This window comes from Microtus oregoni, unplaced genomic scaffold (genome assembly GCF_018167655.1).
Source record: "Microtus oregoni isolate MIOR12 unplaced genomic scaffold, Mior012 000045F_ref0000178, whole genome shotgun sequence".
Lineage (NCBI taxonomy): Eukaryota > Metazoa > Chordata > Mammalia > Rodentia > Cricetidae > Microtus > Microtus oregoni.
The window spans coordinates 11,211,895-11,236,632 of NW_024543219.1; the positions used below are offsets into that span (position 1 = coordinate 11,211,895).

The following is a 24,738-nucleotide window of genomic DNA, read 5'->3' on the forward strand; positions in this document are numbered from 1 at the left end:
TGACAGCTTAGGCTGGAAAGGATGTGGGGTAAGGGAAACATTCCTCCATTGTTGGTGGGAGTGCAAACTGGTACAACTGCTTTGGAAATTAGTATGGCAACTTCTTAGAAAATTAAGAAACAATCTTCCTCAAGACCCAGCAATGCCACTTTAGGGTATATATCCAAAGGATGCTCAATCATACCACAAAACATGTGCTCAACTATGTTCATAGTAGCAGTTTGTCATAGCCAGAACCTGCAAACAACCTAAATGCCCCTTGACCTACGAATGGATAAAGAATATGTGATACATTTACACAATGGAGTACTACACAGCAGAAAAAAACAATGACATCTTGAAATTTGCAGGTAAATGGATGTATCTAGAAAATATCACATTGAGTGAGATAACCCAGACCCAGAAAGACAAATATCATATGTACTCACTAATGAGTGGCTTTTAGACAGAAAGCAAAGAAAAAACAGCCTATAATTCACAATCCCAGAGAACCTAGACAACAAAGAGGACCCTAAGAGAGACATGGGAAGTAGAAAAAGACAAGATCTCCTGAGTAAACTGGGGGTGTGGGGAGGACAGAAGGTGAAGGAGGAAGAAGGGGAGTTGATAAAAATATATAGCCCAATAAAAACAATTACAAAAAAGAATTTTTTTAAAGACAGCATCTTACATAGTTGTCCAGTTGGCCTCAAACTTGTTATCTAACTGAAGATAGGTGGCACTGAACCCCTGATTCTCCTGCCTCCCCCTCCCAAGTGCTAGAATATAGGTGTGTAGCACCATATCTGGCTCAAATATTTCTCAAAGACTAAAATACTGGTAATTTTCATGGAACTACTGTACTTCTACAACATATTTACAGGAATGTGCTAAACTGTTGTAATAGAAAGCTAAGCATAGCAAAACACAGCCTGACCCATAAAGAAAAACAAACACACATTGGTGAGGATATAGGGAAAGGAACTCTTACCATAGTGGGAGTGTAAACTGGTTCAGCCATTATGGAAAGAGGTTTTCAAAAACCAAAAGTAGGGCCATTTGATCTAGCTATACTACTCCTGGCATATTTCAAGAGGATTCTATGTTCTATTACAGAGATATCTGCATCGCCATGTTTCTTGGTGCTCTGTTCATATTAGCAAGGAAAATTAATCAGCCTAGATATACATCAAGAGATAAATGGATAATGAAAATGTGGTACATACACACAATTTCATCAGCTGTAAAGCAAATTATGAAATTGACAGGAAAATGGATGGAACTGGAAAATATACAAAATAAGGTAAACCAGGCAAAGAAAGGCAGATACTACATGTTCTCTCACAGGGGGATCCTGACTTCACGGTGTCGGGTACGCATGGTTAGAGAGCAGGAACCTAGAAAGGGGCCATGGGCACAGGGTTTAGAGGGAGTGGTGGGAAGACAGCAAAACACCTGTGATATTAAAGTGGAAAGAACACACTAGGAGTGTAAGTGCAGGCCTGGGGACGCGGGTGGAGGAGACGGAGTGAGTGAGGCGGGGAATGACCCACCCAAACTAAGTACGCACAGAATGCTACGGGAAATCAGGTACTTCGCCTGTTGAGTAAAAACTAAAAAGCAAGCAAACAAACGAACACCACAGCCTATCAAGAAAGGACTGGATAAATACACGGGATAGCTAGATGGCGTAGTGGGCAGATGTGTGTGCTGCTGACCCCAGGAGCCACACTGTAGGAGATGCCTGAGTCCCACATACTCACTATGGCACATGCGTTTCATGGCACTTGCTTGTGCTTCCTCTGTATAAGAAAGCACCTCTGCCCCTGGTCACAAGGTAACCGCCATATCACTGATTTCAGAGAGCCACACACCCATGTGTTTAAGTGGCTTTCCAAACTAGAAGCTGCAGCATCTGAGGTGGACAGACACCCATTCTGCGTGTGCTGTTTGAAAATGTTCCCCCAGAAAGTAGTTACTGTGGCAATCCTGGACACATCTGTCGCATGATGGACTTTTAACAGGAGACCAAAGAATAGTAAGTTAGTAGATATTATAGCATGCATCTGAACGACATTACTGCTTCTTTGTTTGTGACAATGTGACTAAGACTTACCATTGCTACCTGTCCATCAGAAAGCTAAGTCATTATCTGAAATATAACACTCGCCTGTTGGGGAATATTATTTTAAGGTGTGTTGCTTTTGTTCATGTTGCATTTGTTTAGCTCTGTGAAGCTGTGTTACTCTGCCTGTCTAAAACACCTGATGATCTAATAAAGAGCTGAACGGCCAATAACGAAGCAGGAGCAAGGATAGATAGGGGCTGGCAGGCAGAGAGAATAAATAGAAGGAGAAATAAGGAAGAAGAGGAGCAAGAGAACAAGGAGAGGATGATTTCAGGGGCCAGCCACGCAGCTACACAGCAAGCCACAGAGAAAGAAGAAAGGTACACAAAAATAGAGAAAGATAAAAGCCCAGAGGCAAAAGGTAGCTGGAATAATTTAAGTTAAGAAAAACTGACAAGAAACAAGCCAAGTTAGAGCTGGGCATTCATAACTAACAATAAGCCTCTGGGTGTAATTTGAGAGCTGAGTGGTAGGCCCCTCAAAAGAGCCAAAAGAGTAAAACATCACACAACACTTGCCCAAATAATAGGCAGTGGTTCTCAACTTTCCTAATGCTGCAACCCTTTAATACAGTTCCTCATGTTGTGGTGACCCTCAACCATAAAATTATTTTTGTTGCCTGGTGTGGTGGCACATGCCTTTAATCCCAGCACTTGGGAGGCAGAGCCTGGCAGATCTCTGTGAGTTCGAGACCAGCCTGGTCTACTGAGTAAGTTCTAGGACAGCCAATGATACACAGAGAAAGGCTGTCTCAAAATACAAACAAGAAATGTATTTTGTTGCTATTTCATAACTGCAATTTTGCTACTGGTACAAACAGTAATATAAACGTCTGATATTTCTGATGGGCTTAGGTGAACCCTGTGAAAGGGCATTGGACCCCTAAACGGGTCAGGACCCACCTACAGCTTGAGAACCGCTGGCTTGGAGAGAAGTCCTGATGTGTAACACAAAAAAAGTATGTGGGTTGTTCTTGAATGGAAAATCATTTCAAGGTCCATTTTCTGCTGTATTCTATTTACGCAAACGTATGAGTGACTCTCGTGCATGGGTGTGGAAATGTGACAGAATATGATAAAGTGTGGTCGAAAAGGTATATTCTTTAGTGTTTGGGGGAAATGTTTTGTAAATATTTGTTAGGTTCATTTGATTCATGAGGTCTGTTAGCTCCAGTACTTCTCCGTCTAGTTGTTGTCTGGATGGCCCATCTATTAGTGAGAGTGGGGTACTGACGTCTCCCACTATCAGTGTGTGAGCATCAATGTGTGTTTTAAGCTTTGGTAACGTGTAGGGGCAGCCTTGACAAGATTACCTTTCTTCCAGAGTGGAAGCCTGGGAATTTAGAAGTACAGTAGAGAATACAAAGACACAAACAAACAAACAAACAAAAAAAATAAAACGCAGGAACACAGAGGATAGTATCAGGAGGGAATTTTAGTGAGTACTGAAAATTTCCAACAGCTTAATATACCCCTGATTTCAAAAGGCAGGAGTAGAAAAAAAGGACTGCATGTTAATACAAATTAAAAATCATGGGGGTACTTTCACCGCTCATGCCCTTGACTCACGTCCTAGACCAAACACTCTGTAGCCATGGGGGCTGATGCGCCACACACACATTTCTCTCTCTCACGCCCACCTCACTATCACCCAGCTTGTTAGAGCCGCCTTGACAAATACAACAGTCTAGAGACACGCATCAGTGGAAGTGTGTTTTGTTGTAACTGGAGTCAGGTGCCCCAAATAAGGTGTTAACGCTTGAGATCTCACAAAGCGTCATGCATTCACTGGCCTTTCTGTCTGGCTTGTCGGTGCTCACTGTCTCCTTGTCTACACAGTCTTTCCTTTGTAAGTGCAGGTTACAATTGCCTGGGGCAGATTGAGTTTGCCCTATCAGCTCGATTCTCACTTCACCAATCTCACCGATACATCCTGAAGACTGGATGGTGGGGTTGTAGGGGGATACAATTCAACCCATAATAGTCCCCTAAAGTTTCTACTATACCATCTTATCAGGCATTCATATTCATATTGCACTCATAGTTCCTTACGTTTTAATTAGTAGATGGCAGACATTAGATGTCCTTAGCATTTCTTCCCCTTGAATCTGGAGAATAGACTTTATATCATAACTCACTATATACTAAGCCTCCTGAGCTCACTGTTTTGGTAGATTTATGTATGCAGGATTTTACATGCTTAAGGAAAATTCTATATCCATGCACTTAGATAACATAAAAATTAAGTTTGATATAATGTACATAGATATAGAAGGAAAAATTGTGCTAAAATATAGAATAAAAACATTCAAAGAGTCACCTGAGCTTTCAGTGTCAATTTTAAAGTAGTGGAGAATATCAATTCTATACCAACAACATGCATTCTACTTACAACACAATTATTGTATATGCAGATACAATGCTGACTAAAATAAGAAGAGTATGCGTTACCATAGCTGGACTTTTTAGAATGAGTAAAGTATCATTTGAACACGTGTTCTCTTTCTATTCAAAACCTGTTTTCTGTAATTTTTTTTTCCAAGACAGGGATTCTCTGTAGCTTTGGAGACTGTCCCGGAACTTGTTCTGTAGACCAGAACTCAGAGAGAGCTACTTGTCTCTGTCTCCCAAGTGCTGGGATTAAAGGCGTGTACCACTACCACCCGGCTGTTTTCTGTAATTTTAACAAGTGGTTTCCAAATCTGTCCAAAATATCAGAAGTCACTTGAGTTGGAACTAAAAGACAGGTTTTTCAGAACCCTTACTAAACAACAATCTCTGGAGATAGCATCCAGCAGTATATGTCTTTAAAGAAGAGCTCGGGATATAGGGCATGAAAGAAAATGCTCAGAAGTAAGCACTGGCTCACAACCAGTTTAAACCAGAAATTTCCACATTTGGTTACTCACCAAGATTTTAAAAAAAGATTTTTAATATGCTTTCATACATATATATTTACAAATTAGGCATATATACTAGTGTTATAAAATGCTTTATTAATTATAGGGTATGAAATTGGAAGGATGAAATAGAAATTAAATAAAATCTATCTCCATTGTAAGACCCCCCCAAAGCAGTGTTAACATACCTCATTTCAGAGGCCACTGGTTTACAGATCCTGGCACCCCGAATTCCAGCATGCTCTGGTACTGAACTCTAGACTCCTTCTCTCGGCCACCACAGGCTGGGGCTGGGTTGGACCATTTCGTATTCAAGTCTCATCAAGTGAAAACACCAGAGAGCCTAAGCTGGTCCACACGCCCTCCCACATGTGATGAACACACCACTGCACATTCTACCACCCTACAGCCCTGCCCCAACATTCCCAGTGCTGTCTCAGCGCTAACACCCAAGGGACTCCCCTCATTCTGAGCTCCTACCCCAATCTATGCTTTGCTTTCACACCCCTGCCAGAGTGGCAATCTAAAATGCAAATTTCAGCTTCTCCATTTTACACCCGCCAAATGTTTTATTTTCACAAGATAAAACTCAGCATGAAAAAAGCTCCCCCCAATCTGGTCTCTAGCCAGTTGTCTTCCACCCTTCTGAAAGCACCACCATTCCCAGGACTCCAAGTTTTAAAAGTCATTCCTGTCATGAGGACCTTTAAGACTCAAATCAAGCACCTATTTTTCTCTGGAGTTATTTGTCAGAGAGGGGTAATGAGTCCCTCCTTTTATCTGGAGACAACAGATAGTAAGTGTTGAACTGCAGTAATTCAGGCTTTTAGAAACCATAGAAAGAAAAGCCCCCAGTGCGAAGGAGGCACCATACTTAGGAGGAGGCAACAAATGCCACTGCTAAACTAACTGAGGTGCAAAGGGATCTTAACTTGAGCCATGAGCTGAAGAGAAACCAAGAGAAGCTAGTCTTTTTTTTTACAACAGAAGGAGCAGAAGAGAGAAAGAAAGAAAGGGGGCTCTTATAGCTCATATCCAGAGCACTGGGGCATACTGCCGCAGAAGCTCACAGTGCTCAGAAAGCAGGACACTAAAGACACTTGGCAGAGCTGGAGACGGATGCTGTCTTGCAACAACACAGTGGCAAGGTATCAGAATGTCACTTTGCTTCACTCCAGACCCTCTCTACATTACTACATTGTTTTGACTCATAAGCTATCTTCTGAAGCTTCTAGGAGTAGTTAAGTCAGACCATCATCTTCCTGGAGTCTTCAGCATCTGGCATAATTAAAACCCCATTCTTCTATCATTTCAAATTTCCAAAATGAATACCTCCTGCCAGGACAAGTGTGGAAGGCAGCCCAGGACCCAAAGTCCGCTGAGACTTGAAGATGAGATAGTGTAGACATACTGAGACTGCTGAGTTAATCTAATATTCTGGCTTATTTTCTGGTGATACCAATAAAAGGCGGGTCCTTCCCACCTTTGTTATAATGGACTTGTAGGAAACAGACAAAGAAAAGTGGGGGAGGTAACAGAACTGTCTCAGTCATTTAGACTGCGGCAGTGGAACACCGTATACTATAGTGGTGTAGTGGAATACCATCAGCTTATAGTGGTGTAGTGGAATACCATCAACTGGGCAGCTTACACACGCCAATAGCCTTCAGTTCTGGAGACTGGGAAGCTGAAGGTGAAGACACTGGCAGACTCAGAGAGTCTGGTGAGGTCCCACTTTCTGCTTCACAGATATAGCTGGCTGCACTCACATACAGCAGATGGGGCAAGAAGCTCTCTCAGGCTCTTTTTATAAAAACACAGATCTCACTGAGAAGGACTTTTTAACCTCACGACCTTATCTCCTCACCCCCCATTGCCATGTACCAATACTACCGCCTAGGAAGTTAGGATTCCAGTATATGAATTTTTTTTTTTTTTGATTTTCGAGACAGGGTTTCTCCGTAGCTTTTGGTTCCTGTCCTGGAACTAGCTCTTGTAGACCAGGCTGGCCTCGAACTCACAGAGATCCGCCTGCCTCTGCCTCCCGAGTGCTGGGATTAAAGGCGTGCGCCACCACCGCCCGGCCAGTATATGAATTCTTAGAGTGCTGTGAACACTTAGTCCACTGGAGGGCACAGGAAATTAAATGCAGCAACTGATTAAATTTTATCAGGTATTTTATCACAATAAAAGGGCTACTACATACTGTTTTGATATATAAGTTAATGAGCATTTATACTCTATGGCCCCTAAAATGGCTACAGAGCCATCCTAATGTGGTAGACACTTGATCTGTCCCCTACTTAAAGAGGTACTGCGGCTCAATCTAATATTCACCCCGCAGAAAGACAAAGTATTTAAGAGATCTCCGTCCTATCGCATAAATGTAGAAAAATAGAAAGAAGAATAAAAAAAGTGGAAAGAGCAGATGCCTGTAAGATGGTTAATAGGTGAAGGTATCTGCCACCATTTCTCAGGACTGGAGTTCAATCCCTGGGACCCACATGGCAGAAGCAAGAACTGGCTTCCTCAGATTGTCCTGAGGCCTCCATATGCACACCCCTTCACAAACATATTTGTGCACAAACACAAAATGAGAATTAAGTGTAACAAAAATTTAAACAGAAAGCTGGGCATGGTGGAGCACACTTTTAATCCCAGCACTTGGAAGGCAGAGGCAGGTGGATCTCTGAGTTTAAGGCCAGCCTGCTCTACAGAGATATGCCAGGAAAGACAGGCCTACACAAAAGAAACCTTGTCTCAAAAAGCCAAAAAGTAAAATTAAATTTAAAAATTAAACAGAAAGGACAAAACAGCTTGTTAATCTGGAAGCAAAACCTCTGCTTCCAGCAATAATGGACAGATGGAAGAGGACAGCAACCATGGGCCAAGTTCTACCACTGCCCACTGCTGGTTCCGGGGGAGTTCCCAGGTCGTGATGTGGGGAAGTCAATCCCAAAAGTCCCAGCAATTTTGCTGAGTTGTGTTTAAAATCTGTAGGGTGAAATCCTAGGGTGCAGAGGGAGGGCTACAGAGAAAAGCAGTGCTAGAGATCTCAAGAGGTCTCAGGAGAGAATACTGATTTATGCACACGTGGGAGAAAAGAGCCCTAGAAAATGCATAGGTGTGACAATTCCCATAGCTCATACCTGGGTGTGAGTGGCTTATGTTCTAAAACGCCAGGAGATAAAGACCTAAAAGTTTAAAAGGGTTTTATTTTTTAATTTTAGTGTATGGGTATTTTGCCTACACCTACACTTGTGTCTTCAGTACTGAGGCCAGAAAGGGGATCAGATTCCTTGGAACCGGAGGTATAGGTGGGTGTGAGCTGCCATGTGGGTGTGAGGATTTGAATCCAGGTCTTCTGGAAAAGCAGCTGGTGCTCTTAACAACTGAGCCACCTCTCCAGCTCTGCTCTGACGCTTGTGAAAGCGAGCTTTACAGCTAACATCGAGGTCTGACTGTGATCCCCACAGACATCTTGAGCATGGCAAACGTTTTCATACAAAGACAAGATGGCCCAGGAACAACGGGTCAAAAGGAATCTAAGTGCAAAGCTCCTGGGTTAGACCTGATACTCTAGGAACAGTAAGAGCCTGTTGTAGCTGGAGTGCAGTGCTGGCAGGAGAGAAACAAACAGTAGGCACTGGAGCTGGGATCACAGACAGGAGCTGAGACAGTGTGCGAAGTGTTCTTAACTACTGAGCCACCTCTCCAGCCCCAAATCCAAGGGATCTTGACAAATGTCCTCACAGGCATTGTCTCAGTAATGGGGACAAGTTATTCTTATATTACGAACTGCTCTGACCTAGAAAAGGTAGAAGGAAAGCCCCAGCAGGTCAACCTAACTGTGCAGTAACTTATCTGTGTGTGGTAGCAAAACTGAGAGGTCCTATAGAGTCCTATGGAATCCTAGAGTCCTACAGAGCCCTAATATAGTGGGTACTCTAAGTTCAAATACAATCCTGCCAGAGAGAAGATAGCCAGCTCAGCTCCCCACACCTCACACAAGATGGTAAGGTTAGAAGAAAAATATGTTTTTTTTTTTTTGGTTTTTTTTTTTTTTTTGGTTTTTCGAGACAGGGTTTCTCTGTGGTTTTGGAGCCTGTCCTGGAACTAGCTCTTGTAGACCAGGCTGGTCTCGAACTCACAGAGATCCGCCTACCTCTGCCTCCCAAGTGCTGGGATTAAAGTAGTAGAAAAATATGTTAAAACAACCATTAGATATCCTTGATAAAAGAAGGTAGAAGAAAATATGAACACAACGAAGAAGGAAACAAGATACAGAAAATGTCTAGACAACCTGTAGAAGTGAAATATATATCATACATGAAAAACATCTAAAATGAAATCAATAGCTGATTAGAGATTACAAGAACACCAGTGAATTTCTTCATGCTCAAAACAGGCACCCGACAATAGAAAGTAACCACAGAAACATCTAGAATGAAACACATGGAAAAGCACGGAAAGGAGAAGTCAGAGACCTTGTGAGGTAAATCAGAATGCAGAGTTTGGTGACACACAGAATACACTAGACTCCAAGCCAAGCTGTAAAAGTGAATAATTACAATCAAATGAATCTGGGAGAAAACCCCCAAATGTTTTACTAATTAGATTAACACTACAAACCCAGTCACCAGAATCTCAACAAATCCTACGCAAATGAAATATAAAGAAAGTCACATCAAGGTACAATATAATCAAACTGCTGAAAGCCAGCAATGGGAGGAGGACCAGGAGGACAGATATGACTGATGAACAATGCTAGTAACAACTGCAAACTACTAGTCTAACACAAGACGCCGTTCTGGAGCCAGAACCCAACATGCGCATCCTCATCTCACCTGGTTATGGAAAAGCGCTTGATATCTGATACTTCGGTGGGATCCCTTGAACTTTCTGGTGATGAAAACAAGTGTACGATGGGTGCGTGGAAAATATATTTATAGTATGTGTCCAAATATTGGTGAATGTCGCCCAGTTAAAGCTAAAGTGGATTTGTAGAGCAACAGCTTTTCCACACCTCTTTCTCACAAAGAAAACAGGCCTAACAACATCACTTTTAACTTCCAGGAGTCAAGGCTTCCAAGTCAAAACAGTTACACCAGTCTGGCTTAGCTATAGCAATTAACACTTGGCCATGTAAGAACTCTACATAAGTTTCAGTTGAAATCTGAATGTAAATCAGGAATGACCCCCATTTACATAGAAGAAACTAGGCCACAGACCATAACTTGTTCAAAGTCAAGTAACTACAGTAAGTCAGGATTTAACTAAAGAAATCTGACAACAAAGATCTGCTCTCTGTGATGTTTTTAATGATTTTTATTGAGCTCTACATTTTTCTCTGCTCCCCTCACTGCCTCTCCCCTCCCTTTTAACCCTCTTCCAAGGTTCCCATGCTCCCAATTTACTCAGGAGATCTTGTCTTTTTCTACTTTCTACTTTCCATGTAGATTATATCTATGTAAGCCTCTCTTAGTGTCCACATTATTGTCTAAGTTCTCTGGGATTGTGGTTTGTAGGCTGGCTTTCTTTGCTTTAAGTTTAAAAACCACTTATGAGTGAGTACATGTGATAATTGTCTTTCTGTAACTGGGTTACCTCACTCAAAATGGTGTTTTCTAGCTCCATCCATCTGCCTACAAATTTCAAGATGTCGTTATTTTTCTCTGCTGTGTAGTACTCCCATTGTGTAAATATACCACATTTTCCTTATCTATTCTTCACTCATGGGGCATTTAGGCTGTTTCCAGGTTCTGGCTATGACAAACAATAATGCTATGAACATAGTTGAGCACATGTCCTTGTGGCACGATTAAAGTGGTATTACTGGGTCTTGAGGAAGGTGGTTTCCTAATTTTCTGAGAAATCACCACACTGACATTTAAAGGGTTTGTACCAGCTTGCATTCCCACCAGAAATGCAGAAGTGTTTCCTTTTCCCCACAACCTCTCCAGCATAAGTTGCCATCAGTGTTTTTGATCTTGGCCATTCTTACAGATGTAAGATGGAATCTCAGAGTTGTTTTGATTTGCATTTCTCTGATGACTAAGGATGTTGAACATTTCCTTAAGTGTATTTCAGCCATTTGAGAGTCCCCTGTTGAGAGTTCTCTGTTTAGGTCTGTACCCCATTTTTTTTAAATTTATTGTATTATGTGCTCTTTTGCTGACCAATTTCTTGAGTTCTTTGTATATTTTGGAGATCAGACCTCTGTCTGATGTGGGGTTGGTGAAGATCTTTTCCCATTCTGTAGGCTGTTGTTTTGTCTTGTTGACCATGGCCTTTGCTTTAGGGAAGCTTCTCAGTTTCAGGAGGGCCCATTTAATAATTGTTTCTCTCAGTGTCTGTGTTACTGGGGTTATATTTAGGAAGCGGTCTCCTGTGTCAATGCGTTCAAGTGTACTTCTCACTTTCTCTTCTATGAGGTTTGTGTACTGGCTTTATGTTGAGGTCTTTGATCCATCTGGACTTAAGTTTTGTGCATGATAATAGATACGGATCTATTTTCATTCTTCTACATGTTGATATCCAGTTACACTAGAACCATTTATTGAATATGCTTTCTTTTTTTCCATTTGATATATTTTGCTTCTTTGTCAAAAATCAGGTGTTCAAAGGTGTGTAAATTAATATCTGGGTCATCAATTTGATTCCATTGGTCCTCCTGTCTGTTTTTATGCCAATAACAGGCTGTTTTCAGTATTGTAGCTCTGTAGTAGAGTTTGAAGTCAGGGATTGAGATGCCTCCAGAAGTTCTTTTATTGTACAGTATTGTTTTGGCTATCCTGGGTTTTTTGCTTTTCCATATGAAGTTGAGTACTGTTCTTTTGAGGTCTGTGTAGAATTTTGCCTGAATTTTGATGGGCATTGCATTGAATCTGTAGATTGCTTTTGGTAGGACTGCCATTTTTACTATGTTAATTCTACCTACCCAAGAGCACGGCAGATCTTTCCATTTTCTGGTGTCTTCTTCAATTTCTTTATTCAAAGATTTAAAGTTCTTGTCATACAAGTCTTGTTTGGTTATAGTTACTCTGAGATATTTTATGCTATTGTGGCTATTGTGAAAAGTGATGTTTCTGATTTCTTTCTCAGCCCATTCATCATCTGTGTACAGGAGAGCTACTGTTTTTTTTTTTTTTTAGTTAATCTTGTATCCTGCTACATTACTGAAAGTGTTTATGAGTTGTACAAGTTCCTTGGTAGAATTTTTGGGATCACTTTTGCAAACTATCATATCATCAACAAACAGTGAGAGTTTGACTTCTTTTCGAATTTGTATCCCCTTGATCTTCTTTTGGTGTCTTATTGCTCTAGCTAGGGCCACAAGAACTATATTGAATAGATATGGAGAGAGTGGACAACCTTGTGTTGTTCCTGATTTCAGTGGGATCGCTGGGAGTTTCTCTCCATTTAGTTTGATGTTGGCTGTTGGCTTGCTGTATATTGCCTTTATTATGTTTAGTATCCCTGCCCTCTCCAAGGCCTTTATCATAAAGGGATGTCCAACCCCTTCTTAAGAATAGAGTCAAGACTATTTCAAGTTAGATAGTCTGCTAGAGGCTAGGTACTGCTGTCATTGCCTGCTGGCTTGGCTAGATGTCAACTAAAGGAGTCCTGCGACGTTTCTAGGCTGAGGGCTCCACTGTAAGAGGGACCGGTGTGAGCCATTTTTCTTTTCCAACATGGCAGAAAATCAGCACTACTACTGGCTTCCCCCAAGCTGACAACTGGGCAGGTTTCTTAAAGTTTTATGTTCTCTCAAAATCCCAGCAGGTGGTAGAGATGACATGCCAGGGTTTGGGGGCAGAGTCAGCTATCCAGGTTTTATCTACGGATAAGAACTCTCTCCCCACCCGACACACAGGGAGCAAGGGACCAGCTGAAGCACTTCTCTGAGGCCCAAGAGGGGGAGAGACAAGACAGCTCAGAAATTTCAGGGGTCTGGCAGTGAAGTGAAAACCACAGCTTCTTTCAGGTTCGGGCAACAATTACCGGGACTCTAGGGCTCTGTCTACTTGAGGGGTGATTATCAAAACAACTGGCAAAGAAAATGTCACATCAGGAAAGAGACTCAATCAAGAAAGCCAAGAATGTCAAGTAGTGTACAAATTTAGAGGGAGAGAATGGCAGGAAGATGGGGAGTTTTCACTCATCCACTGCAGTGCTAAGAGGCGGAAACACTGCTCTCATTCTATGGGAGAAAAAGGGCAGAGATGAGCAGCTTACCTACAGTCACAGAGACTTGCTCCAGGGGCTCTAGAGAAACAATGCTGTTTCTCTAGAAAAGGCAGTCAGAACTGAGGTGGAGATGTTAGAAATGAAACTCAAGAGTTGTAGTGCGATGGAGATTTGAAAACCAATGTTCTAAGCTAGGTCCACTGGTATATGTGACCTAGCATCTTCCTGGATTAAACTGGAGGTCTTTCTTTAAGACGGAATCCTGTCAGGTGATCAGACAAACTTCCAAAAAGTTCATCCTGCCTTACGATGTTGGACATTCACTATACACAAGGCAGGGTTACACACCAAACAAGTTCAATAGACAATACAGTTTACTGCTTTATTTACTTAGTTTTCATGGATCTTTGTGTGGAGTCAGGCAAATCCCTGCTCACTTGGCCAGCCAGCTCACCTCCATGTCCTAGTGAGTGATCCTGTCTCAAAAAACAAGGTGGACAGCGCCTGAGGAATGACACTAGACGTCCTCTTGTCTCCACATGTATGAACACATGCGTGCATACACAATGAATGAACACACACACACACACACCTGTGACTATATCCAAAAAGATACTCTAGAGCTGGGTAACAGGGCGTGTATGAGGCCCTAGGGTTAATTCCCAGTACATCAGAGACAATGACTGCAACAGTGTGTCTCATTCTTTTCCCTAGTGAAAGGCAAAGAGCAAAACATGAGCGACTTGTACTAATCTTAAATAAGAAAATGTACTAGTGGTTGGCTGTGAACCAAGAAAGTAAAGGAAAGGCAAATATCTGTTCATAAATTTATTAAGTCTTACTATTTTCTACATATGAGTGCTTTGTCTGTATGTATGTACGCATACCATGTGCATGCCTGGTGCATACAGAAACCAAAAGAGGCCATCAGATTCCCTGGAAATGAGTTAGAGATGGTTGTGAGCTACCATGTGTACACTAGGAACTGAACCTGGGTCCTTTGCAAAAACAGTAAATGCTTTTAACTGCTGAGACAACTCTTCAGCCCCATTCATTAATTGATGGACATTATGTTTGTCTTACTTAGGCCCAAGTATACAACAAGGGCTTATTTCAACAGTGGATGGCCAACTATCCAGGGGTCTAGCAGGTGTTGCTAAACACATTTGAGAGGTCACATTTATTGTCTTTATTGCTCGGTGCCCAACTGGTTTACTCTGAAGTTGACTCTTTCCAAGGGTAATCTTTTCGATCAAAACAAAGGCTTTGTTTTCCAAATCATAAACTAACTTAGAGGAAAGTTAAATATACTGGATATTAAAGTGTAAATTTTGGGGGGCAGGATAGCTTAGTTGGTAAAATGCCTGCCTGAGTGAAAACACAAGAATTTGAGTTCAGATCCCTGCACCCATATACAAAGTGGAACACAGTAGCATATGCCTGTAATCCCAGCACTGGGGAGGAAGAGACAGGCAGATCCCTGGTCTTACTGCCTAGCTAGTCTAGCCGGTAAGTACTGGATAAGTGAGAAACCTTGTCTCAAAAAAATAAGAAACAGGGGGCTTGAGAGATGGCTCAGTGGTTAAGAGCACCGGCTGCTCTTCCAGAGGTCCTGAGTTCAATTCCCAGCAACCACATGGTGGCTCACAACCATCTATAATGGCGCCATCCTCTGGCATGTGGGCATACATGGAGGCATTATGTTGTGTACATAATAAATAAATCTTTAAAAAAAAATAAGGAACAGTAATACGTGGCTGCTAGGACAGTGGGTCCTTTTTCTTCTGGGAGTGCGACCACTAGGAGGTTGACCATGCTCCAGTGGAGGGTCTTCACCCATGTGCTTAGGGGAGGCACTAACAGGCTCTGAAGTTGGGAAAAGGACATGCTGAGGGTATCTGGAAGGCATTGGGATGTAGAGAAGATGAATATGACCAAAATACAGTGTATATAATATATGAAATTCTCAAAGAATAAAATTATTATGTAAAAATTAGGTGTTATGGAATATTCCTTTAAATTGTGTGAATTTATGTCACTGTGATGGGTTAAAGAAGCTGACTGGTCAATAGCTGAAAAGAATGTTAGGCAGGAAAGCGAGACTAGGAGAGTGCTGGGAGGAAGAGTTGCCAGTCAGACACAGAAGGAGCAGGAGATGGACATACTGCCACGCCGCAGAGTGTAAATAAGGAATATGGGTTAACTTAAAATGTAAGAGTTAGTAACAAGCCTGAGCTATTGGTCAAGCATTTATAATTTATATTAAGTCTCTGAGCCAGTTATTTGGGAAGTGGTGAGACAGAAACTTCTGTCTAAAATTAGGTATTGAGCAATTCAGGAAGATAACACGGGTGGCTGCCCTACACACACACACTCACACACATCACACACATGCACACACTCCACATACAAATGCAGGTTTTACTGAAGAAGTATGAAGGAAAACCAGGTCGACGCTAGGCCTAGCCGAAAGCAATTCTATGAGAATAATGGATTCTGTCAATAAATGTGAAGTGAAAGTTGGCCACTTTTAATATGTAAGACACAATACTGGGACTCATCTAACTACCCTCATCCTGAGACTGAGGCCTGTTTCAGTTCTGCCGTCAGTGCACGGAAGTCACTGAGCAGCACATTCCATGGAGAGGGCTCAGAAACCTCAGGCTTTAGCAGAGTCCATCTAGTTCTCTGTCCTGTGTAACGTGCCAAGGGTGAGTCTGTATCAATATATGAAATAATGGTCCATGAAACAGCAAAGGGAGACGTGAAACTCAGATTCCTACTTGCACAGCAGGAAGAATGACATCAATCACATAAGAGCTTGCTTACAATCATTCAGAAATGTCGTCTGCCATTTCGCTGCAATTTACATTTCTCTGGGATTCTCAGGTATCTCTGGGATAAAGAAGTAACAATAAAATGTAATTTCCAAGGGTTGGCCTTTGGTCACTTAAAAGAGCTAATCTGAATATAGAAGAATAACAATGATAAAGATTTCTCAACGCAGCTTAAGCTTGTTAATCTTAACAAGGTTAGGATAAACAATGTATATGTAGTTCATTCTTCTTGGCAATCTGATAGAAATGGAAAGTAGTGCATAAAAGAGAAATTTGCTGCTGCCATTGTATTGTTTCTTCTGTTTGTCCCAAGTTCTCTGACATAGTCAATACCAGCTTTTTCCTATCTTAAATTTCACTTGTCTCCTAATGTTACCATATTAGAAACATCTGTATGTGTTTTTCATCCCAATAGACCATTCATCAGTGATTTAACTTTTTTTCTGCGGGTACAGTTTCCCTCTAAAGATGCAATACTAGAAGAGTACAAGGGGGGGCTAGAGCAATGGCTCTTCCAGAGAACTGGGCTTGGTACCCAGCACCCACGTAGTGGGTCACCCCATCAGCAATTTCAGGTCTAGGGGGAATCTGACGCCTTCTTCTGACGTCTATGGGCACCAAGCACGGACATGATTCAGAGACATACCTGCAGGCAAAATACTCACTCACACATGAAATGAGTAAATCTAATAAAAATATTTTAAAAGTAGAAATGCAGGTTACATATAATAATTACATTCTGTCCCCTCTTCTGCCTTTTTAGGAATGTACCATGACAAAAAAAAAAAAAGCCAGGACTGTCTGGCTCTACCTTTTATCAGTGCTGTTGCTTTTCCTTGATGACAGGTTTAAACTCTATCCTCTCATGGAAAGATAAAGGTCTTAGATCTGATTTCCTACCCCCGGCTTTTAGCACTACTTCCAACCTCTTCTGCCAGCAATCTCTGCCTCAGGATTCCTGCAGTCTTCCTCCCTCCCCTATGCCTCCGCCTCCCCTCCCCTTAATAACTATCACTTTCAGAGGATGCCTTGGCCGGCACATCCAGTCTTTTCTTGTTCTCTACAAAAAGGGATCAGCTGTAGGGTTCCAGACATAAAAGGCCTCAGCCAAACACAAAACACAGGCATTGATAGAGAAATAAAAGATCCAGGAAATCAACTCTGGAAGAGGAAGGAGCACAAAGTGTCTTTTATAATAAAGCAGGGCATTTAGAAAGAGGAAGGGCTTGGCAGAGGACGAAGATTCATCCTCAACATTTAGATAAAGCACTGGTATAACATGCACGATTACATTCAAGCCATACAGAAACAAGGTGAACCCAGTAAATCCAATAAATGATAAAAACAAGATTTTTTTTTTAAAACTAATAACAAAGACTAATAGAAGTCTTAAATGGGCTGTGATCGGGGAGTGCCAGGTCCAACCGCATCCTGCCTTGCTTCATTGACTTACAAAGCACTAGAAACAAACTCAGCCTGGGATGGGTCTATAAATGTGTGCCCATGGCTTCTTTCTAATCTGAACTATTTGGGAAGGGTGACTGGGGAAAACTCTTCAGCACTTTCTCAGAAATAGGCATTTTAGTATTAATAATATTACTATTATAGGTGGTCTCTAAACCCCTTACAATCCTGTTTAGGAGATAGAAACTGAACAAGAAAAAGTGCCTGGAACCCCCTTGGACTCTTTACATTCTCTCACGATACCGACTGTGCCACATAAAGGATTACTATTCATGCTTGGATAGGTTACATTTATGCTAAATTAATAAGTACATATTTGAGGGAAAGTCTCCAATTTTTAAAATCCTATTTTGTCAGGAATGTAATGTCCCTTTCATTTTAACATTCCTGAAGATAGCAGACTAATTTCTAAAGTACTTGACGGGGTAAACGGCTGAGAACTCCAGCACCGTGACTAGAGCCAGAGGGTGAGGGACCTGTGGCTAGCAGCTGTTTATGGAAAACACACAGTCACAGAAAAAAATGTGGCCAATTAAGCAATTTGCTCAGTGAATAAAAATTATACACTCTCCAGTGTATACTGTACACACATCAATGTCACGAAATAGCAGTTACACTATTTTAAGCTCATGGAACATCCTGGCTCCAGATGTCTTCCCACCTGCGTGTGACTAAATTCTTTGGTCACTTTCTTGCCAATATTCTTTACAAATATTTTGTCACCTCTGAAGAGGACAAGGCCAACAAGACACTTGGAGCACACAATTTTCAGAGGTCACATTATTAATCTTGGTTGGGTGAACGGCTTCTTAAGATCCATGTACAGTTAGTTGGCAGTTACTATCTAGTCCTGTGTGCCCAAGCACCGTTCTAACATGTCAGATAATTCTCAAAACAAGCAGCTTAGAAGTGACTGTAGGAACAAGGGAGTTCACCTAGCCTTTACTCAGCAATGACCAGCTTTTATCTACAGTGTCCACATGCAGTTATGAAAACATCTAAAGACATGATAAACTGAAATAAATGTCCTACAGCTAGTCCCCCCCATCTATGTAGATGTCCTATCTATAGAAGACAAATGCTCTTTCCTGTTTGACTGACAGATGCCCAAGTGGTTCAAATATTGTCTGTGAATAAAGTTCAGAAGAACCTTTCTTTTGTTGGACAGAGCTAGCTCATTCTCTCCAATGCCAAGAAAAAGTGGGTTAAAATAGGCCACAGAAACGTAAATGGCCAACAGATAGACAATACTACCATACTAAAGAGGACCTTGTTGAATTTTTTCTTTTAAAAACCTTTCATTACCACCATTCATTTTCCCAAGGGTAAATAAGGGAACAAACAACGGCAAAGGCCAAGAGCTGGACAGTATTGTTAAGCTCCATTATTTGAAGAAAGGATGAGGCCAACATACTGGGGATGAACTCTCCAAAGGTGTGAAAATGATTATAACACACAGAAGCTCAGGAAACCATTCAAGTAAAGTTACAGGGGACTTTGCGACGTGGAAACTTAACAGGACACCGGGAAGACTGCTTTTGCGTTTTCACTCTAGACTGTAAGATGAACACCCACAGGGCTGTATACTGTAAAGAGATGATCAGAAAATACTAAAATGAAAAGTAAAGAGTTGTTTTTCTATACTAATTACAACAAGTAATTTATAAGCCATAATTGGCCAAATAATAATTGCCATAGGAAAGAAAACTGGAGAGGCCTAAGTCCACATGACCTCCAGGCTTTTGTCTGTCTTCACCACTGCCCAACTGATTAACAATGTAACATACGATGAGCTGTTTTCTCTCCTCCAACCGGCACTACCCACACCTAACTGATACAGCACCTTTAGTGACTCTTAGGATAAAGTCCAAACTCAGTGTGCCACTCAGCCACTCACACGCCTTACACCTCTGGGGTGGTCAAATCCAAACCCATACTGGATGTCTGAGCCCCAGAGGTGAAGCCTACTTCTTCACCTGGTGTGCAGCTTCCGGTCTGTGTGTCCTTGGGCCTCACGCTGGCCCCAAATGGGAGGAAGCCCTTTCCCTAACACCCTCGCTTCCTCCACCTGACTAAAGTCAACCTCTGGACTCAGATGAGACTGTCCAGTCAGTGTTCCCTCCTGATTAGAGAGATGCTCATATTGTGGCACCACTTTCTAGCTGAGTGACCTTGGTCAAGTTCATTAGCTACTTCCTCAAATGCCGAAAGTCCATGGCAACCTGCTGTCAGTGAAATGACAACTGTCACAATTGCTTTGTGAACAATAAGGCACTGAAGCGCGTAAGCATAATTCAGGCTAAGATAAGGGTGAGATGGGGCTTCTAGTTTCCAGTTCCCCTTCGGAAGAAGCTCTGTATTCTCATCCTTTCTGAGTCCACTAAGCTCTGAGCTTCTATTTGCAGGGAGGAGCCACGGTGAATGTCTGGATCACTAAAAAGAGAAATGGGAAGCCTCTGAAAGATAGGTTTTCCTAATAATGTGCACAGGAACACTACGCTAACTAAGTAAATATGCAAATGAATGAACGAAAGCAAGGGCTCCTTATCCTCAGTGAGCTTATAATCAAGGGGTGACATAACAGGGTCTAGTACCCAATACCTTTATCGTCATCAAGACTAGCAAGAAATTCTGCTATGCTACTCTTACCTGATTTGGCATGTGCTGAATTTGCCATCTTAGTAACTTGCACTTAATGTTCGCATGCTTTGGCATTATCAAAATCACCGGTGCCATTCAATACCAGTAATAAGTCACTGAGTACCTATCACGCTAGGTTTTATGAATACAAAGATAAAGGTGGTGGACTCTGCCCAGAAGTCACTAAATACATTGAAAGGAAGCTAAGCCATCAATACACATTATTAATATGTCAGAATAAAATAAAATATATGGAAGGCCTAAAGATCAGGAAGGATATTTGAATTAGGGCACTAATTCAATAAATCATGTACAGTTAATACTGTATGTTACACATTATTGATGGACAACAACCTCTATTATTATATATCATATGTGATCATATTATTAATAATACATTACATGAATATGCACTGCATGCTAAGGCAGATATTTCTGGATTGCCTTTCTCCTTACTCTGATTTTAAACCTACCCGTTTTGTCTAAACACTGTTCAGACCTTTACAACAGTCCCATTTAACGGATGAGAAAACAACCCAGGTTAAGAAGCAGAAGTAAAAATATATAAACAGGACCTAACAGATACACAAGCATTCCACACGGAAGGCATGGACCCACATCCCAAAGCCTGCCGTTCTTTCCTCTTCTGCCAACAAACCCTGGGGAATAACACACCCTTGCTCTCCTTTCCCGCCAGGGCTTTTTGCTTCCCGGGTCTCTGAACTGTCGATTCTCAAGCAGGCACTCTTAACCTTCCCACTCACTACAGGACATACTGTTTAAATCACCAGTGCTTCAGGAGAAACGAGACCGAATCAGATACCCAGGTGGACACTGGTAGGGTCAAGAAACTAAAGCTACCGGATTGGGGATCCGCTCCTGGATCCCCTCCAGAGGATGGCAGCAGCCCTCGGCTCACCCAGGAGGCGCCATCCCCGGCGGGATCCTCTCCTCCTGACCCTCCACCCCCTTGGCAGCTTGGGCGCTGCCATCTGCTCTTTTACCCTTCACCTGCCGACGCATAATCTGCATCTTCACCCGACCAGAGGGAGGCAGACATCGCGGGGCAACCGAGTCCCTAACCCGGTCCAGCGCGCGCAGTAGCCGGCCCGCCCCTAGCCAGCCACTTACGGTTCCAGTACACCGGGTAGCACTCTCCTTGAGTGACGTCCACTTCGTAGAGGCCTCCGCGCACGCACACCGGCTCAATGGTCACCAGCTCCTCCATCTCGGGCTCGGGCCCCGCTGCGCGCGGGCAGAAGCCGCAGGCGCGGTCCTCGTCGTCTTCCTCCCCGGAGCTGGAGGCCGGGCCGCACACCGGGTCTCCATCGCGGCCCTCCGCCCGAGTACGGGCGCCCGTAGTCTGCAGCAGGGTCCGGAAGGCGAGCTCGATGCGCAGAGAGTCGTAGCCGATGAAGGGCTTCCAGGTCTTCTTGTCCTCCTTGTAGAACCAGCGAACCTCCTCCGGGCCCAGCTCCGTCACTACCTCGTAGCGGTGCCGGGCTGCGGCGTTGCCGGGCCGGGCGCGCTTTCTGTCCCCGGGGCCCCCTCCGGCCGCCCCGCCGCCCCCCGAGTTCGGGGCGACCAGGGGCGGCGGAGGCGAAGACGAGCTGCGGCCGCCAGCGCTCTCGCCCTCGCTGTAGTAGCGCAGCGATGAGCCCGACTCGGCCGAGCTGAAGTCGTAGTTCTCGTCGCTGAGGCACGAGTCCAGGGCAAGGTGGCTCAAGTCGTCGGTGCCCGGCGCCAGGTGCAGCGGCTCGGCGTGCAGCAGCGCCAGCGGCACCCCGTCTCCCGGCTGGTGCTCGAAGCAGCAGCCGCCGCCGCCGAACGAGCCCGCCGCGTCCGAGCCCAGCTCCCAGGCGCCGCCGCCGCGGCCGTTACGCTCGGGGCTCCGCGGGGCGCCGCGGCCCGGGTAGTTCATGCCGGCGGCGCTTCCGCCACACGCGCATCCGACGCCGCCGCCCTCTCCGCCCGGAGTTTATAATCTTTCAAATCCCCGAGCTGGGCAGCAGCTGCGGCCGAGGCGACTCCGCCTCCCCGCAGGGCCCCCGGCCGCTGCAGCGCCGTTCCGAGGCCCGCCCCATTGTTACGCACCCCTGCGTGGGCGGGGCCCGAGGGAGGCCCCGCCCCCGGCCGCGCGCACCTCCCCGGAAGGCCCGAAGCCGCTGGGTTAGCGTGCTCGGTGGTGTCTCCGCCTGAAGTGGGGGTCGCACGGGGTCACCGCCGTCTCGGCCTCGGTGCCGCTCCTCGCTCCCGGCGCCATGGCTTTCCCCCTCGCTCCCACGCTCCCGGATGCCAGCTGGAATGAGGCTTCCTCCCACTCATCTTTACACATTTGGGTCGTGAGCCCAGAGGCTGATTCAGCTGTATCCCCGGAGGGGCCTTGGAAGTTGCTCGCTCACGTTCCGGGCTTTAGGCTCGCTTTCAGCCTCTGCAGGACCTGCTCGGTCACCTGGCCTGGCCCTTCCCCAACCTGCGGCCTGTGCGTAGGAAGGCGCCCCACCCTATCCCTGCTGCTCACCTGGACAGCACTACTCCCACTTAGGAAACGGAGTCCCAGCCTCCGGAGCAACGCCAGCTCTTGCTTAGGATTGCTTAGCCCCTTGTACTTACATTTCCTGTGCTTTCCATATTGCAAGAGGCCTTGGATGGAGACCAAGTCTCTATGTCTCAGTCTTTTCCCACAGTCAGTGCACATTCGATGGTCCGGGTTGTAGCAATGGCAGCCAGGTGTGTGTGTGTGTGTGTGTGTGTATGATAGGTTAGTAGTTTGTGTGTATGATAGGTTAGTATGTATGTGTGTGTGTATGATAGGTTAGTATGTTTGTGTGTGATAGGTTAGTATGTATGTGTGTATGATAGGTTAGTATGTATGTGCGTGTGTATGATAGGTTAGTGTGTTTTTGTGTGTGTATGATAGGTTTGTGTATGTGTATGATGGGTTAATATGTTTGTGTGTGTGTGTGTATGATAGGTTAGTAGATTGAAAGAAAAACAACTGAAGTCGAGGCTCAGCTTTGCCATCCTCAAGTCACTTAATCTGCTTGTCTTATTCGTAGATATAATCAGGAGATCATTGGACCGGATGGTCTCTGGTGGTAATGCCTAGTAGTGAGTCAATTCTCGTTAAGCCTTCCCAGGGTTGATTTTGTCTTTATTTGTTTTTAGAGCGCCTCTGATTCTGTAACTTACATCCTGGGGCCAGGGAAATACTGAGTCTCCCTTCTGTTAGATTTCTGAGGCAATTTAAAAAGGCAGAAGGCAGAAAGAGACTAGAATCTGACCTCAACAGACTGAACATTTACACGGAAGGACAGACACTCTTCTGAGGGAAGGGGTATCTTGAAAGGGGTTAGGCTAGCTGGAGCCCTTTACATAGGCAGGCAGGAGGCTTGGGAATGAGGAAGTTCTTGCAACCGTAGGGGGCTTGTGTGGGTCTGTGATCTGTCTTTCCTGGAATTGTCTGTTTTAGGCAAGACATATCTTGGAGGACAGGCTGTCCCAGCGGACATTCTCTGGGTTGTGACTGGCAGGAGGTTGGTCAGGGTCAGCTGTAATTTCGGAGGAGTCCTGTTTTATAGCGGAGGCACTCTTATCACCTCACACCATTCTCTTAATTGAAAAGTATTTATTTTATAAGCCCATCCTATGTTGAGAATCCCTGGGAAACAATCTCCAGCCTTGTTCTTAGTTCAAGAATAGACCTTGTGAAATCAGGTCAGTGGGGCACGTTGTCTGGCTCTTAGGATGTAACCTGTCAGAGATAATTCGAAGTCATTATTTAAATCGGGATTGTTTCTGTTGTGCACAGTGCTTCTGTAGGGAGCTATAAGAAGGTTCTGCTCTCTATGGTTACATACGGAGTGATACTGTGGCTTGTGGTAAGTGAGAACGCAGGCTGGATTTTCTATCGTAATGTGTGTATTTGACTGGATAATCTTGCCCAGGGAACAGTCTGTCCATTTGTACCTTTTAGCCCCATTGCAAACCTACAACCCAAGTTCTCTTCCATTGTTTCAATTGGAAGTATGCAGAATAAGAAATTGGGTATGAACTTTGAACTATTTGCTATTCAGGAAGGCATTAGTTTCACACCGCTCTGATATCTGTGTACAGGCTGCTGATGCAAAAAGAGAATCAAGAACCTATAGTTTGCAGGGCAGTGGTGGCGCACGCCTTTGATCCCAGCATTTGGGAGGAAGAGGCAGGTAGATCTCTGTGAATTGAGGCCAGCCTGGTCTATAGAGCGAGTTCCAGGACAGTCAGGGCTACACAGAGAAACCATGTCTCAAAAAAACCAAATCAAACCAACTAACCAAACAAACAAAGTTCAAAACGAAACAAATCTATTGCTTAGTTGGGAGATCTTGATAAATAAACAGATATATTAAAGTGTATTATGACATTTAAAATACCTTCCTGTTTCTTGACAGAATGTAGCTCAAGTATTTATATGTTAATGGTCAGATTTATTTATTTATTTATTTATTTATTTATTTGCAGTTTTATTTCTTAAGGTTGACATCATTTCTATTAATGAACATCATTGTCTTTGTTTCTTTTTGACTGTTTTTGTTTTTTGAGATGGGGTTTCTCCGTGT

At 43.7% G+C, this 24,738-nt stretch overlaps 1 protein-coding gene across 5 annotated transcripts in view; it reads right to left on the reverse strand.

The window, feature by feature from the left end:
• Nucleotides 1–22,323, reverse strand: part of Ddhd1 (DDHD domain containing 1) — a 79,156-nt gene extending 56,833 nt beyond the window's left edge. For 2 of the 5 annotated variants that reach the window (XM_041634097.1, XM_041634098.1), the window contains exon 1: nucleotides 21,269–22,320. In XM_041634097.1, the coding sequence (XP_041490031.1) occupies nucleotides 21,269–22,058 (790 nt within the window). In that variant the 5' untranslated portion in view covers nucleotides 22,059–22,320. Of the gene's footprint in view, nucleotides 1–21,268 lie in introns of all 5 variants that reach the window. The other 3 variants (XR_005972536.1, XM_041634096.1, XM_041634099.1) reach the window with 3 other exon arrangements.
• Between the last annotated feature and the right edge of the window lie 2,415 nt (nucleotides 22,324–24,738).